The 15353-nt window shown below is 46.1% G+C and overlaps 1 protein-coding gene across 2 annotated transcripts; it reads right to left on the bottom strand.

Moving 5' to 3' along the window:
- Window positions 1-398: 398 nt before the first annotated feature.
- On the bottom strand, window positions 399-8744 carry PRSS23 (serine protease 23). 2 transcript variants are annotated; one of them, XM_052812856.1, is made up of 3 exons: window positions 8625-8744; window positions 4003-4889; window positions 399-3593 (listed from the first exon to the last, which is right to left on the bottom strand). In XM_052812856.1, exon 3 carries the CDS (start codon window positions 3578-3580, stop codon window positions 2462-2464), a length of 1119 nt encoding a protein of 372 aa, XP_052668816.1. In that variant the 5' UTR covers window positions 3581-3593; window positions 4003-4889; window positions 8625-8744; the 3' UTR covers window positions 399-2461. The 2 variants fall into 2 exon arrangements, with proteins under 2 accessions (XP_052668816.1, XP_052668815.1); XM_052812855.1 differs by lacking the exon at window positions 4003-4889.
- Between the last annotated feature and the right edge of the window lie 6609 nt (window positions 8745-15353).

The following is a 15353-nucleotide window of genomic DNA, read 5'->3' as shown; positions in this document are numbered from 1 at the left end:
ACCTGATTTATGACCTTAGACTGACTAGTTCAAATTCCTCCATAGTTTACTGACCCTGAAGTTAATAAAAAAAATGTGACTCTTTAGTCTAATAGGTTATTTTCAGCTTTAACTAATCTGAGCTCATGACTGGCTTTGGAACTGCAACAATCATAGAAAAGCTAAGATTGATTATTACTGCCCAAAGACAAAGAGTAATTAAGCCTACTGGAAAAAAAAAAAAACCACCAAACAAAAAAAAACTTCTAACAGGTAAGGACAAAAGAAAATTGAAGGAAAATAAACAGCACTGAGGATATTAATAAATCTGTTCTGTATCTGAACGTCTTTACAAATAAGTAACTGAAATGAAACTGAAAGTGCAACCCAAGTAGAGTACAAATACAAGAATGTCTGCATTGAAATTCCATAACTTTTCTTTATTCACTGTGATACATTCAAACAAAAGTGCTCCAGATAACAGCCATAGAGTAAAGGAAATTAAAATAAAAAGGCAGAAAAAGACCATCAGATACATATGGTGATTATTCATATTTCAAAGCATTAATAACTGCTTGTATCTGAGTGCACCAAAAGCCCACGAGGGTCCATGTTTTTGTATGCTACACCTATAAAAATAATAATCATAGGCAGCTCTAGCAAAAAATGTTCTTCAGAACTAGAGCCAAAGCTATCACAAAGATAAAGCACCATCAGGCATATCTTTACAAATGCCATAGTAATTAGTAGAGTGTAAGAAAGGCTTAGCTGAATTAACATTTTCTTTGTATTTGTATAGCACAGGGAAGCTCTGCTTAGATTCATTCCTTCCCATTTCACACCAGGGACTTGCATTTGCCCCACAACACTAAGCGCCATGGGCAACTTGGTAAGCTTCAGGAGACAGTGAGGGATGGATGGGTGGAAGAGAAACTGGAACTGGAGCCAGTGTCTATCCTCCTATTTAAAAAAATAGTATTGGCATGGCAGCATGTACTTAACCATGTTACTGCAATAGGGTGGCACAATCCACCTGAGAAACATTGTTTGTACAGACCACATTGACTTCCCAGTGCTGTCTGCCAAGCTACAAGTATTTAGCTGCACTGATTTTACCTATAAAAGACAGTTCTTGTTTTAAAGTCCAATTCTGCTACAGTAAAAATGTAAGTCACTGTTATCTGCAAGAGACAGCAGAACATCACTTCATAGCAAACTCAGAATACATCCTATAATGTGGGTCTATTCCAGCTGTAGAATTACCAAACCATGCATTTGCCAAGAATTATTTGTAACTCAACAGTTTGACGGGAGGGCAGGATCCCTGCCGCAAACAACACAAGAAACAGAAGTCAAGATGCCGTACAAAATTACACTGTCAAAGGGATATGATAGAGATACACTTATAACTCTAGGGTCCCTCTACCTGGTGTATTTTTAGCTAGAACAGCATGGATCTACAACAAAAAGGGTGAAAACTCAGTAGCACCCTTGTCCTGCTCTCCCTTTTACCTGCTTTGCAGGCAGCAATTCAGATGGCCAGCAAGACCAAAGACAGGCTTCCCCTCTGAAAATCTGAGTTGCTGACATGAGATTTTCCTTAAAAGATGTAAGTAAGTCATAACAGAAAACAAGCCTCTGTCCCCATACGCTTTCTATGATAGTATATTCATAGGGATCCTGCTAGGTGTAAGACTATGCCCCAGCTGCTGTAAAGATTTAAGCCCATGTATGATTTGTGTTTCCCAGAGCAGGATGCAATGGCACTGCTCCTATGACCAACATCATCTTCACAGTCAAGTCTTTGCAGCATCAAGGTCTGTTTGCTTAAAAAGCATTTTTCTTAACTATGTTACTAATAAAGTCTCAAATCACTCAGGCTGAAAGAAGGTTAGAAGTGTTACGCGGTTATTTACCCTTCACGCTATTTGTGTGGCATTCATCTCCCACAGCGCATGCCTTGCCCTTTTCACACTCCCTTTCTCATGCAGGAACACAAAGCTGTAATGTTTGGGTTGCAAACACCATTAAATGCCCCTCTTCAGCCCCCAACAGCACAGAAATATTTTCTTTTAAAAGTTCAGATCAAAGCATTTCTACTAATCCTAGGATTTATTAAAACAAACATTGTAGGCATGAGATAGTCAACAGCGTCCCTTTTATAAGATTCTTTGGAGACGGTTCTGATTTCGTACTGTTTACTGATCCGCCCCTAATTAATCTTCAGTTGCTCAGCTGCAAATTCAGCAAGTCCACCTGCTCCTTCCCCACCCAGCAGACGTTCCTTTCTCCCCAGTTTCAAGCTGTAACGACAGCACCACACAGCCCCTGTCCTAAGAACCAGGTGGCTTGCTTGAAAAGCTATAGATCACGTCCTGATGTTACAAGATCGTATCACACACATTTGCAGCAGAAGTCTTGCCTTTCCTCAGACGAGTAATTAAAACCAGTCATTAAGTGCTTTCAAGGAGTTTCATTGTCTTTATCCTTCCCTGCAGTCAAGGTAGTTGCCTTTGATCCAGTAACAGATCTGTGCGTATTTGAGGGGTGTGATGCGAACAGCCACATTGAAATCCTGAGGGGTGCCATTCATGTCCACCCACTGATGGCCTGAAAATATTCCAATAATTTTACGCTCCCATTTGTGATTCTGCCTCTTCCACATCCTCACGTACACCCCAGATCCACTCGCACCCGGCTGGGCATCGCACTGCTGGTACAACAGGTCGTATGTTTCATCTTTGACATCACAGAAGCGGTACACCAGGTTTCCTGGACGATCATTGTCATAGCCAGAGAAGTGAATCCTCCCTCCAGGCAAGTGTCTTGCTGGTGGGCTCACACCTATCTTCATAAACTTTCTTTTATGAGGCTTCTTCAGCTCCAGCAGGGCATAGTCATAATCCATGCCAATGTCATTGGCATTGCCTTTGATCCATCCTTTGGGGACATGTGTCCGTTTCACTCGGATCCACTGGAATTTCATTTTCTCAGGCATTGCCGAGTTGGTGATATTGGCCCCTTTGCTGCCATCTTTCAGTTTGGGCTTTAGGAACCCCACCCGCAGTTTCTGAGCTCCTTTGACATAACTCTTGCCATCATGGATACAATGAGCGGCAGTAAGAACGTGCTTTTCAGCCACCAGCGTCCCCGTGCAACCTGTAGATAGCTTCACTGATGTGGAGAATGGGTAATTCAACAAGAAGTCTTTCCCAAAAATGCTAAATCTGCTGTCATAGCCATAGATCTGCCTCTTAGTTCGAGATTTGCCTTGAGAGCCATCACCGCCGTTGCTCAAAATATATATGCCCACTTCAGTTTCAGTGAGGCTACCATTAGCGTACAAGGTTTCATAGGACAGGTAGTTCTTCACTTCTTCATAAGTTGGCAGCGGAGAACTTTTGTGGCACGCTGGGCCACAGGGAGATACCACTTCCAGTCTGGCTTCAGCATCAAACTGCGGTTTGTCCAAGTTAAGAGTAGACTGTGGCAGGATAACTGGAACTCTGTAAGATGGCCAAGTTGGCTTCCAGTGAGAACTGGAGGGCATTGCATCTTTAGCAGCACACAAAAGGAGGATTAAAGTGGACAAGCCTGCCATTCTGAATGCCGGTCTGTGGAAAGCAAAAGGAAGTCCAGTTACTCACCCAAACATGTTGCAAGATTAATCTACCTTGCTAAGTAATGGCTTTCTAACCAAGTATAATATAATAAGGGTCAAGCAATTTGAATGGAGCCAACTATCATCAAGTACTTAGATTTCTCAGTAATAAACTAATGCCTTAACCTGTATCTTGAAACAAGTGTCCCAGGTTAACACTGAAACACAGGGCATTTAACCCTTAGGTGTGCTGAGCCACCAACTCCCAGCTGACTTCAGTGGGAAGTTACGGTATTTGTCTTCAAACGGCGTAAGGAAAGTTCAGACCCTGTGTAAATTCCTGCATTCAGAAACCATAGCTCCTGCAAAGAGTGAATGTGTCTGTCTTCAGCTAGATTACAGTATTCTCTGAAAGCTCCCACCTACTCTCTGACTCCACTGAGAGACGTCCTTAAATCACTTCACGCTGTTTGCTGTCTTAGCCAGAGACATCAAGCTGATGGCAGGAACAGGCAGGTGGACAAAGAAGGTAACCTGAACAGGAGCTGGGTTGCAGAACATGACCGCATGGCAGACTCGCTTCCCCTTGCAACTCATACCAGAGGAAGGTTTCTGCTTCACGTAGCATTCGCTCTCCCCTAGGCTTACATGAGAAAGGGTGATAAGATTATACGAGGGCAGCTAATCAAGTAAGTTTACAATTCTTGAGGGAATTTTCATTTAACATACCGGCTTATTCCTTTATAAACTCAATTAACTAGAAATGCAAACCAACCCCCTCTGAGCTCAGGGAGGCAAATGAGACTGTAAATGTGTTTGTGAACCACAGGCAGAGAGCCTCAGACTGCAGAGAACAGCGTGCTCTAGTACTGTGACAAGAAAATGTGTAACTTCAGTTTATTTGAAAATTAGCCATATAGCTGAATCGCTGCAGGAGGCATTGCGCCCTGCACAGGAAGGCAGGCAGGATCTCCCTCATACAAAGATTATTCAAACAAAACTTCACAATTATGTTGAGCTTACTCATATTTAAAACCCTGCTGAGGTTACACTGATCGCAACTGCAGGATCATTCCTGAAATACCTCAAGTGAGTTAACCAAAGCAAATCATGCAGGAGATCACCACAGCTATCTAAGAATAAAAAAGAAAAATCCTTCTCTCTAACGCTTTTTGTAGGAATACTCCATCCCTAAGCGGCACCAAAAAAGACTTGAGAAGCTACAGACTGCTGAAGGCCAAAGGTGTCCAACTCAAATATTGGGCCTGGATTCTTCCATTGTTGGTAGCATCCTCTCTGGGAATGGAGGCTGTAATTAAAGCACACAATGTTCAAAATATCAATTGACTCATGCAGGCTATCAAAAAATTTCCATTCCAAAAAACCAGATGTAGATGAACAGAGCTGATGGTACTGATGCCACAGAGGCAGGTACTGACTCTTCCAGAAATGACCAGACATTCTCTTGGTAATTTTTTCATTAACAAACAGGACATCTTTAAAGGGACATATTTTTTTCCAGAAGGGTTAAGCTCTATAGAATGTGTTGCTTTGTACCTAGCGGGCAAGTCATGCTGGAAAATACAGGCCATTTTAAACATGAATTAGAATTGCATAATTTTTTAATGCCCCAAAATTGGAAAATACTTGCTTATGTATTCAAGGAAAACCATCAGCTCCTCTGGCTCCTTCCACAGCAGAGATTAATATTGGATGTGGCTGGGTTTTGCAAGCTATGAAAAGAGACAGTCTCACATTGGAATAAGGATGGTCCAGGGAAAACTTGCTGTATATCAAATATGCTCGTTGTATAACAGTGATTAGGAAAAGAGAAAAAGAAGGTAACAGGGACAAATGATACCACTCCATCACCACAAAGACAATATACACTAGCATAAGTCAACTGTTAACTGTTCTACTTGTGACAGTGAGGACTGTACACAGAAATGTTTACTGGTCTTCCAGTTAGAAGCTGAGAACAGGCTAAATCACAGTTATGCTGTACATCAGTTAGCAGATCCCATCATTAAGAGCAAGTATTTATAAGCAGTCTGCTCTCATCTGCTTCACACCAAAGTTATTCCTACAAATTACATTTGAAGTTTTCTTGATAGATGGAATCTCTTGTCTAAATTGCACCACTCATGCCACTTCTTGGATCTAAAAATCATTCATGCTAACTGAACCAATGCTGGCCTTTGGATGGTTTATTTAGCTGGCAGGGGAAAATTAGAAGCATCTTGTCAGTTATTTGCACAAGCAGCAAGATTCCCTCGTGGCCATCAGCACAGCGACCGGATGAAGGGACTGTACCCAACAACTTCTCTGCTTCCTCGGAGAGCATCACCCGGGCTGAGAAGAGAAATCACCTCTCCCTGCAACCTGCCCTCCCTTCTCTCCCTACCATCACCACTACAGCAACGCCAACACTGGAAAGGCAGTTTTAGACAGCAGAGGGCAGCCGCCCTATGAAGAGAACAAGACAGGAGCTGGGACTCAAGTTGGTCCCCCAAAAAAGGCTTCAGAAGATGGTATCTGTGCCTGTGCCGTGCCCTGTAAAGCGGTACTTACTCCACTTTATGTCTCTGAGCAAGCCTCCCCACACCCCTCCCCTGCTGCTTCTGTGCTATGATCACATTGCAGAGATATGGGATGAAAAAAGCCTTTTTATCAATTACAGAACTTTTCTATTATTTATTAAATGCTATTAAAACCTAACAATAAAATAAAGTTGTGAGTTTATACCTGACCATAGAGGCTAAACAGTGCTCACGAACCAAAGCATTTACTGAAGTCTTTGTAATTATGTCTTATCTGGAGACATAACTGGTACTAAATCAGCTCTGGGTGGCAATAAATAGAAAAAATATGTCTTGTTTATAACCAGATGCCAAATTAGTGCATAGTACCTCTTCTGCGTAGATCCTTCCTCCTTAAAAAATAAATGGTTATGCAGAAAGATGAAGGAATTTTAGAAGTAGTCTAAATTTAAAGAGAGACCTACCAGTCAGCCTCTTCTTTCCTTTTCCTTTCTCTTTTCCTTTTTGTTTAAAACAAAAACAAGAAGCTGCAAAAAACACGGTTAACACTCTCTATGTTCAGCTACTCACTCACAGGTGACCCTGAAAGACGTTCTCAAACCGAACAAACAGGTAAGAAGCGAGTACTTCCCTGAACAGCTACCACAAAACGATACTGAATGAATTACGACGTGCTGCTCTACCGTAGTACTGCTCTTCTGTTTCTATTTAAACTGTGTCATAAACTCAATCCACCCTTTGACTCAGTACAAAGCCCTGCTCTGATATCCAGCCTAGGAACCCCCTAGAAAGCGGTTTGTACATAATCACACTTGCTAATGGCATTAAAATTGTTTAGAGAATGGAAACAGTGACAGCTACCCCGGGGCTCCCCACGCCGCTAAAACACTTTACAGACACATTTTCCTGCCTGCTATGGGCATTCACGCCTCGAGATAGATGTTGGTGAAAGAGAAGTGCCTTGTTCAGGACAGACATGAATCATTTTCTAATAAGCAAGTAATTTTTCTGGAAGAGCTCACTACTTCAGGGGTGGTTCTTGTAATAGATGGTTAAATAACAATAAATCTTGAAACATCCACTATGAAAGCCCATGAACTGAACAGTCTCCATTACATTTTGAAATGAAGAAAGTTTTTCCACAGTGCTGGAAGCCAGAATGATTAACACGGCAAAAAAAATGAAGACAGACAGTAAGAGAGAAAAACCTGCCTCAAACCAAATTATAAAGGTGAACTAAATCACTGCCACACCAAAATACCTCTGCTGCTTTTCTTAGTCACAGAACTTGTTAAAACACAGCAAAAATAACTGAGTTGCACTTTAAGAATTACAGAAGCCTTACTGCCATTAAACATCTCTATTAGCCTGCCTGCGATGCTGAAGGTAGTGCGAGAGTTGCAGTGCCCTACCCACTAGACTGAGGGCTGTAAGAGATGTCTTGGAAAACCTGAAATGAACTTTGATACTGGCAGGCCAAGGGTGTCTGTTAACATACACAATGGGCACAGCAGGTATTTTGACACGTCTGTCAGTGACACATGCACACACAGAGGGAAGGGATCCTATTATGCGTTTGCCACTTAGTCCAATTACTACAGAATATTTTCACTGCCTCCTTTCGCCCCGCTTTCTTTCCTCTTCCTCTCTCCCTGGCACGTAAAGCAGCTTCGGTTTCACTGTACAAGAGCAAACTGCGTTACAGGCGGACAGTGGCGGTCAACTCGAATAGAACAGTAAGCCGTAAGCAAGGACATGCATCCCCAGGGCTATCACACCAGCCCAGCGATGGGGCAGCCGCCCAAGCGGGGTCTCCGGCGGGACCTTACCGACCCCTCGCACCTCGCTCGGGGCAGGAGGCGAACGACTGCCGCAGGCTCCAGCAACCGCTTCGCTGAAGAGACCGCGTCACGCATTTCTTAGGGAAAAAAAAAAAACCCACCCCAAAAATCCGGTGTTCTCAGTCACGCTGATGAACCAAAGTCTAGCACCGCAGCGGCTCAACCGGAGAGCTACTTCTGACGCCTCCCAAGCGTTCCGCGCAGCAAAGGCGAATTTTTATCAGCTGCTTCCCCGCCAGACGCCCCTTCCAAGTCAGTCGCGGACACCAGCGAGCAGCGGTGCTGGCCGCCCCGGCGCCGGGGACCCGACGCGGGGAGAAGCCGCGTTATCCCCTTTTGTTTGCCCGCCGCCGGAGAGGCGGCGCCGGGTGCGCTCCCGTTGATGCGAGCGGGGTTAAAAATTAAGCTCTGCGGGGAGGGCTCGCCCCGAGCCGCGACGGCGGCTCCCGGCAGCCCGGCCGGCGGCAGCGCCCGGCGGCGACGGCCGGTGCCCCGCAGCGCCGGGCTCCCCTCGGCTCCGCGCCCGCCGGGCAGGTGAGGCGGCTGGCCGCGGGGCACCGAGGGGCGAGAACGGCCCTCGCCATCCTCCCCGCCGCGCCTCTGTCCCCCGCGGTGACCCGCACCTCCGCGGCACCCTCCCGGCCGGCGGGACCCGCTACCTACCAGCTTCCCGCCGCGGCGGCGGCGTCTCCGGGAGCCGCTCAGGCAGGTGGCGGGGCCGGTCCCATCCCTCCCGCCGCCTCCGCGGGGCTCGGGGGCGCCTCCCGCCCCGCCCCGCCCCGCCCCGCCCCGTCCCGTCCGGTCCGGTCCGGTCCCGTCCCCTCCCGCCGGGCGCCTTCCCTCAGAGGCGCGCTCCGAGCGGGGCGGAGCGGCGCCTCCCGCAGGTGGCTCCCGCCGCCGCAGCCGAGTCCCGCTCCCGCTTCGCTTCGCTCCGCTCCGCTCCCGGCGGCGCCGGCGCCCTCTGCCCGTCCCACCGCCCCTCCGCGGGGGGCAGCGCCGGGCGAGGCCGGGGCCGAGGCCGAGGCCGAGGCCGAGGCCGTCCCTCCGCGCAGGCCTACCGCCGCCCCGGTGCACCCTGTGGGGCGTCACCCCCTTTTTTTCCTCTTTTACTGCTGTTTTCATTGATTTCTTGAGGAAAACCGTATTTTTTTTTCCTCGTCTTTGTTTTTATTCGCGGTGTCCCGGCACTGCGGGCAGCTCAGGGGCCGCCGTCCCCTCACCCCAGGGATGGCCCGGCCACCGCGGAGCTCGGGTGGGAGGTTTCGGGGTGCAGTGGTGGCACCTGGGCGGCCCCGAGGGCACCAGACACTCTCTGTCCCCGGCGTCTGGGTCCCCAGCGTGGCAGGTCCCTTCTCGGAGGGTCCCCGGGCATGGGGTGAGCCCCCGGGGTCCCTCCTGCCATCGCAGGGCGTAAGCTCCAGGAGCTCTGCGGTCTGTCACCTATGTTGCCTCGTCAGGCAGATATTTGAATTTAATTGTCGGACACATTCTTTGCATGGGCTTTAATTACTCATCCTTCTTGAATCCTTATAATGATATCTGGCAAGAAAAGAGGAAACCGGAGCCAAGAAGGCAAAAATCCTGCAACATGTTTTAACTCCGCGAGAAAAATCCACAACAGGTTTTGCCAAAACTCCCAGCTGATCACCATTACCCCAGAAAGAAAACACAAATTTCACAGGGATCAATTTATTTTCTGCCTTCTACTGACCACTTCACCCCGCTGCCACCCTTACAAAGGACCAGGAGAGCTTGAAGCACAGCAAAAGCTCTGCCTCACGCATGGACCCTACGTGAGGAGCTGAGATGTTACAGGATCTTACATTCTTAGACGTGATTTTTCTAATTTGCATTTACTCGGGCCTAGCACCAACCCCATTTGGGTCTGTGGAAAGGTTTTAACGGATGGTTGGAAAAAGCAAGCGCTACAAAAATCGTAACTACTCAGACAAGTCTTTCTCAACATGAAGGGAGAGGTCCCCAGGGGCAGAGGGCAAACATCTCTAGCAGAAACGCAGGTAGAGAATACGACTGGTGTCAGGGGGAAGCAAGGGCTGGTGACACCAGTTCAGCTGCTCTTGGGCCACCAGGACATGATCATGCAACAGCGAGGAAGATACCTGGAGTGTCGGTAGGCAGCTAACGAGTAAGACTCCATCAGCAGTACCATACTAATCACAGATCCCTTCCTTACCTCGGCTCTGTGCCTACTCGCCTCCCGATTAGATACGCAGTCCCACTGCTCCGCTGTTTTGCGTGGATGGAGGAGGTGGACCATGTCTTGGAGGGGGTGAAAGCGTTGTGAGGTTTGGTTACATAGTGGGAGTCAGGGCTGCAGCAGTGGCCCATGCTTTCCATGGGCATACAGCCTCTTCTGTCACAAGTGCCACGTGTGCTCCAGGGCCTTCCCAGCTTTCCTCTCACAGGTCTTCCTGACTGTAGTAGGTCACCACGCCAAACGAGGCCTCTTGATCGCTTCTACTCTTCTGACAAAGTACTGATTGCCCAGCAGTCACTTCTAGATGACTGCAAACCCTCCACTGGACAACTCTCTGTATGTCCCTTTCCTGCTTTGTCTCAAATGTGCCAGCCTTCCTGTATCACGCTGCTGTTTTCAAGAGTCTCAGTGGGAAGAAGGAATAAATATTAGCGTAATTGTTTCCTCCTTTGTATGTTTTCCCCAATTTTTATTTACAGTGACTGTGAATAAATTCTGACTGACTAGAGAAGGACTGTTTGATCTCCAGACACAAATTCAAATAGATGCAATCCTAGAAGATATGACACTGGTAGGAATATTTACAGCAGACGGGGGGCGGGGGGCACAGATACAAGATGCTGCTGAGATACATATGGTGGGATTCACCTCACTTAACTGTAGGGGTTTGGGATGCCCTGGCTGTCCATGATACAGCACAGGACTACAGACCTTCTCTGTCTGGAGCAGCAGCTGAAAGTCAGGTGGGATGCCCTAAGGCATCTCAAATGAGACTAGAAACCTCATTCAAACCATAAACATTTGCATGTAGAGGTCTATGTGTGAGGTGTTCACTCTGTGCACCTTAATTGCCAATGAAGAGAAAGAGGCACTGTCAGGGTTTAAGTTATCTGACCTACATTAGACACTTAAACAGGAAAAGATGAAGGCATCCCATCCAAAAAAGGTGTCTATGTGAATGTCTGTAGTTAGAGACATCCCACCACACTTCTCATGGTTCCCTAGTGTGTCTCTGTCTTCCTGTGACTGCCTGCTGTCTCTCTACTTCTGACTAGGGGAAAGGATCATCTTCATTTTGTGTTGTTTGTACAGCATGGGGAGCTGGTCCATAGCTACCAGTCCACAGTATTTCAGTTATATGGATTATAAGACATTATGTACTTCTATGCACAACACAGATAGATGCATAGGAGCCACAAGGCTTGGTATCTACAGGACTCCTCCTGAGAATGAAACCTTAAAGAAAGTGTTGGGCAAAACTTCTCTCATGCCAAAAGCTGTGGAGAAGAACATTTAGTTTGAAATTGAGTTATGAGGCAATTGGTTGCCACAAGAATTTCTAGATTTTTTTTTTAGGGCATGCATAGAACCATAAGCTCAGAAGAGACAGTTTGCCTGGCCTCTCTTAATGCCTGCCTTAAGAAAAAATGAACCACTGTCCAGTTCTCTCCAGCAGCTATAGACAAAATCTAATGTTTTAACTTTGTAATTCAAAAGAGGAAAAAAATACCAATTCTAGATATTTTTTTTTCCCCTATGTGTATAATTCTTAAGAAACAAGAGCTCTGGTGAAATTGGGCTGCACAAGCTTTTTTAAAAAGAGAGTGAAGTCCAAGATCTGAGTGTTACTGTGAGCCATTGTTGAGGCAAAGAGCAATAAGTGACAACATACGTAAGGGTGAAGAGGTATTAGCTGTACTATATTGTGAAGTGATAACACACAGGCTGGCTTTTCAGCACCTTGCGAGTAAGCTGAAAATGAAACAGTCTACAGGTGGGAGCCCTAATGAATGGCACTGTCAGGAGATAATTTCTCATGGTTGAAGAAATCTTTTATTCTGCAGGGAAGTGAAGTAACCTGGCATTATGGGCCTGTGCCAGATTCCGCAGCAGACAATGGAGCGATTTCAGAGGCCACTGAGTCTGGAAGGAAGAATGACAACCCACAATTGGCTCAAATGAGTCCTCCCATTGCTCACTGCTGATGTAATGCAGCAGAAAAGGCCTTGGAGTTCCCCCCTGCAATGGCAGCTATCCAGCAGGCTCCCTTTTCCTTGCACGGGACAGAGACTCACAGATGCCCTGTTTCCCAAAGCTCTTTCTAACCAGGGGAGGAAGAAGTTAAAGGTGAAGACACTCTCCATCCCTTTGAAAACAGTCTATTCTGAAGGCAAGGATGATGCGGACGGGGACTTTGGAGAGGCAAGTCCTACCCCCATCTCTGCCCTACTTCATTGCAGGACTTCAGGAAGGCTCTGCTGCCTTGGTTCCGAATCTGTGCAACGAGTGTGAGAGCATCTTCTATCTCAGTGCAGTGTTATGATGATAAATACAGTGGCGGCTGTCCCGTGACTGTGTGCTGTGATGATGGGACAGGGAACGCCAGACATTTGCCTCAGATATGTTGCACCATCAGATGATAACACCCAGAGAGAATGAACTCTTTTCCTCAGGTTTTACAAGACTGTGGGTGCAAGGGTGGTGGGGGAGGCACTTACTCCTAGTTCCCAGAAGCAAGATGCTTTTACTGTCAGCTCTTAAAGGAAGCATGTGAGGACTGAGAATCTGAGTTGTTTGGTTTATGAAAAAGTTTGCCCAGTAGGAAAATTGACAGCTGAATGTATACAATGTCCTTCCAGCACTGGTAAAAATCTTGTCATCAGCGAGCGTGACACAGTGGAGCAGGTGGAGGACTCCAGCCTTGGAGAGGATTCCTCTGCCCAAATAAAGACAACTAAAAGCTAGGCATGACCACTCTAGGTTCCTTTTGCAGGCCTTTAGGGGCTACCTCAGAGGGCAATTTATTACATCCTAAAACAGGATATAAGATAGGCCAGACAGTCATTCCTTAAAAGCACTCATTTCCTTCCATTGTCTATTACGAGAGGTTAAATCTAACTTTTTGATGCCTGCAGTTACATGAAGTGAATCCCACTCACTTGTATCCATTTTCTTCCTGGGTGAATAGGGATATTTGAGCATCTGGTTGCAATTCATACTAACAGGGGACAGTTTCTACTGCACAGTTCCACCTGCAGACATAACTGTGCAAATAAAGAGCTTTGCCTGAGACAAATCAAGCTTTACAGAAAGTTTCTAAAATTATTGGAAAAGTAATTACTACTATATGGGAAACACAAGAGGTAATATTGGACTGAAAATACAGTGTGTTTAGGAATAATTTTGTAGGGTTTTCTTCCCCCGCCCCCCCCCAAATTCTCAATTGAAAGGCTTATTGGGATTATCTATATCTGTCAGACAGGGCATGGGACTGTCTAAATATCTGCTTGAAATAGAGTATATTATGTAGAAAGCTTTGATCAAACGATGAGATGCATAGAAAGAAGAAAATGAGGAAGAACATTTTGAATTCAGCTTGGCTCAAAAATTCACAGCTATATATATTATATATTTTCTTAAATATACAGATCTTGGGAATTACTGCTGTTTGTATTACTGAAAACATTTCTGACAAGTGATATTTAAACTAACGGTGCCTCTTTAATTTTGTGATAGTGAAAACTTGTTGAAATAAAACAGGCACCTGGATTTGCTCGAACAAGACTGAGATTCTTGTAAGACACTGCATCTTCACCATTTGGATAAACAGCATATCAATACAGTGAAGTAATCCCAAAATAACACCTTAAAAATAAAACACTGCAACTGCACTCCCTGAGAACTTCAGGAATTTCCTGAAAAAGGGAATCTTCAGTGTAATGCAGAACTGGATCACATTCATCACTACTGTTTTTGTTTTTATGCTAGCCTGTGTCTATCTGCTGGGTTTAGATTCTGCTGTAGGTTTCACTGCTCCGTCTGGCAGTTTTGAATCCACCATGTACTCATCTAAGAACAGTGAGCTATAGCATTTTACAGGTGCTGTATGTGACCATGAAGTTACTGTATAGTTAGAAGGTCATTGAGGGTATTAATAGACTGCTTTTCAGCTCCTGTTGGAGATCATACTCACCTCGTGCCCAGCTTGTTTAAAGAGAAGCCCACGTTCAGTGCACACAGCAAAGGAGAAGGTTCTCCCCGCAGTGAGAGCCCATGCCTGCAGAGCAGATGCGCTGGGCACAGTGTTTGGTCAAACCCTTCACCATCTGCCTGTCAGCCTTTGCAATGATGTTGCTTGGCTAGTGCTGGGAAGGGCCTTTCCTAGTCCTGTTGTACAGCAAGAATTGGTAGGACTTCTAATAAGATGCTTGAGCTCAGACTTAGTTGGGTGCCTGGTCACGTTGCACCCAGCATGAAGGCACCCTGAAGTTAGCAGCGTGACTTGTAAGTGAGGGACCACATCATATTTCAGACTACGTTCTAGCTGTGGTCCGTCTGGCAGCACAAACAGAGCCTATGCAGTTAAAACTTCCCTCAGGGAGAGGAAGAGTTGAAGGTGGTGGTCTTGGCAAGATCATCCTGCAACAGATGTAGGCCCTGTGGGGACACCTAAAGCAAGTGTATCTCCCCAGCTTAGGGAGACAAAGAAAAAGGAAAACCAGGCAGGGACTGGGACTATTGCAATGAGCAGTTCTGCCTTAATTTCTCGGTCAAATGAGCCTGTGCTGGTAGAATTTCGGTGAATCCACATAACACCTGTGAATCGGTGCTCCTAAGGGGAATGACCATAGGGTCCAGGGCGTACAGGAGGGCTGTTTAGCCATCACAGGCAGCACATGGGACTGGCTGATAGGGGCCTCTGTCTGAAACGTGAAGAGGAGTCAGATTAGAACCAGGAGAGGTCGGTTATGATTAGTTTGGGAACAGGTAAACAAGATTAACCTCAGCTAAATTTAGCCACCTAAAAATTATGCCAGTAGCCTAAGGAAGGCCATCTTTAAGTCAGAGGAGAGGAGGTATCTCCAGCGGGCAACCCATCCCACCCATGTTAGATGCTGCAGTTATTATGGAATGAACTGCAGTCTGGAATTACTTTCTCTTGGGTGTCAATAGAGGCAGCCTAGACAGCTCATGCGGAGAGGACATTTGGCTTTTAAAGTTAGATGGCAACACACCATTCAGAGTTAAGTGCTCCTCATCAGAGAATTGCTCTTGGGCAGCTCTTGTTCACATCTTGTCAAGATGAGCTTGGCTTGTTTTCCAAATCTAGTGTATCCAGCTATGAAAACAGTGATGATTTTTCTCCCAAATAGGCAACCTGTTTCACTAACCTA

The sequence above is a fragment of the Harpia harpyja genome, chromosome 17, assembly GCF_026419915.1.
Source record: "Harpia harpyja isolate bHarHar1 chromosome 17, bHarHar1 primary haplotype, whole genome shotgun sequence".
Classification (NCBI taxonomy): Eukaryota; Metazoa; Chordata; class Aves; order Accipitriformes; family Accipitridae; genus Harpia; species Harpia harpyja.
Note: the sequence above shows the minus strand (reverse complement) of the source record. Positions and strands in the feature narration are given on the sequence as shown.

Bases quoted from the DNA above. Each gene is read 5' to 3' on its own strand.
- PRSS23 (XM_052812856.1), bottom strand. From the start codon at position 3,580: ATGGCAGGCTTGTCCACTTTAATCCTCCTTTTGTGTGCTGCTAAAGAT.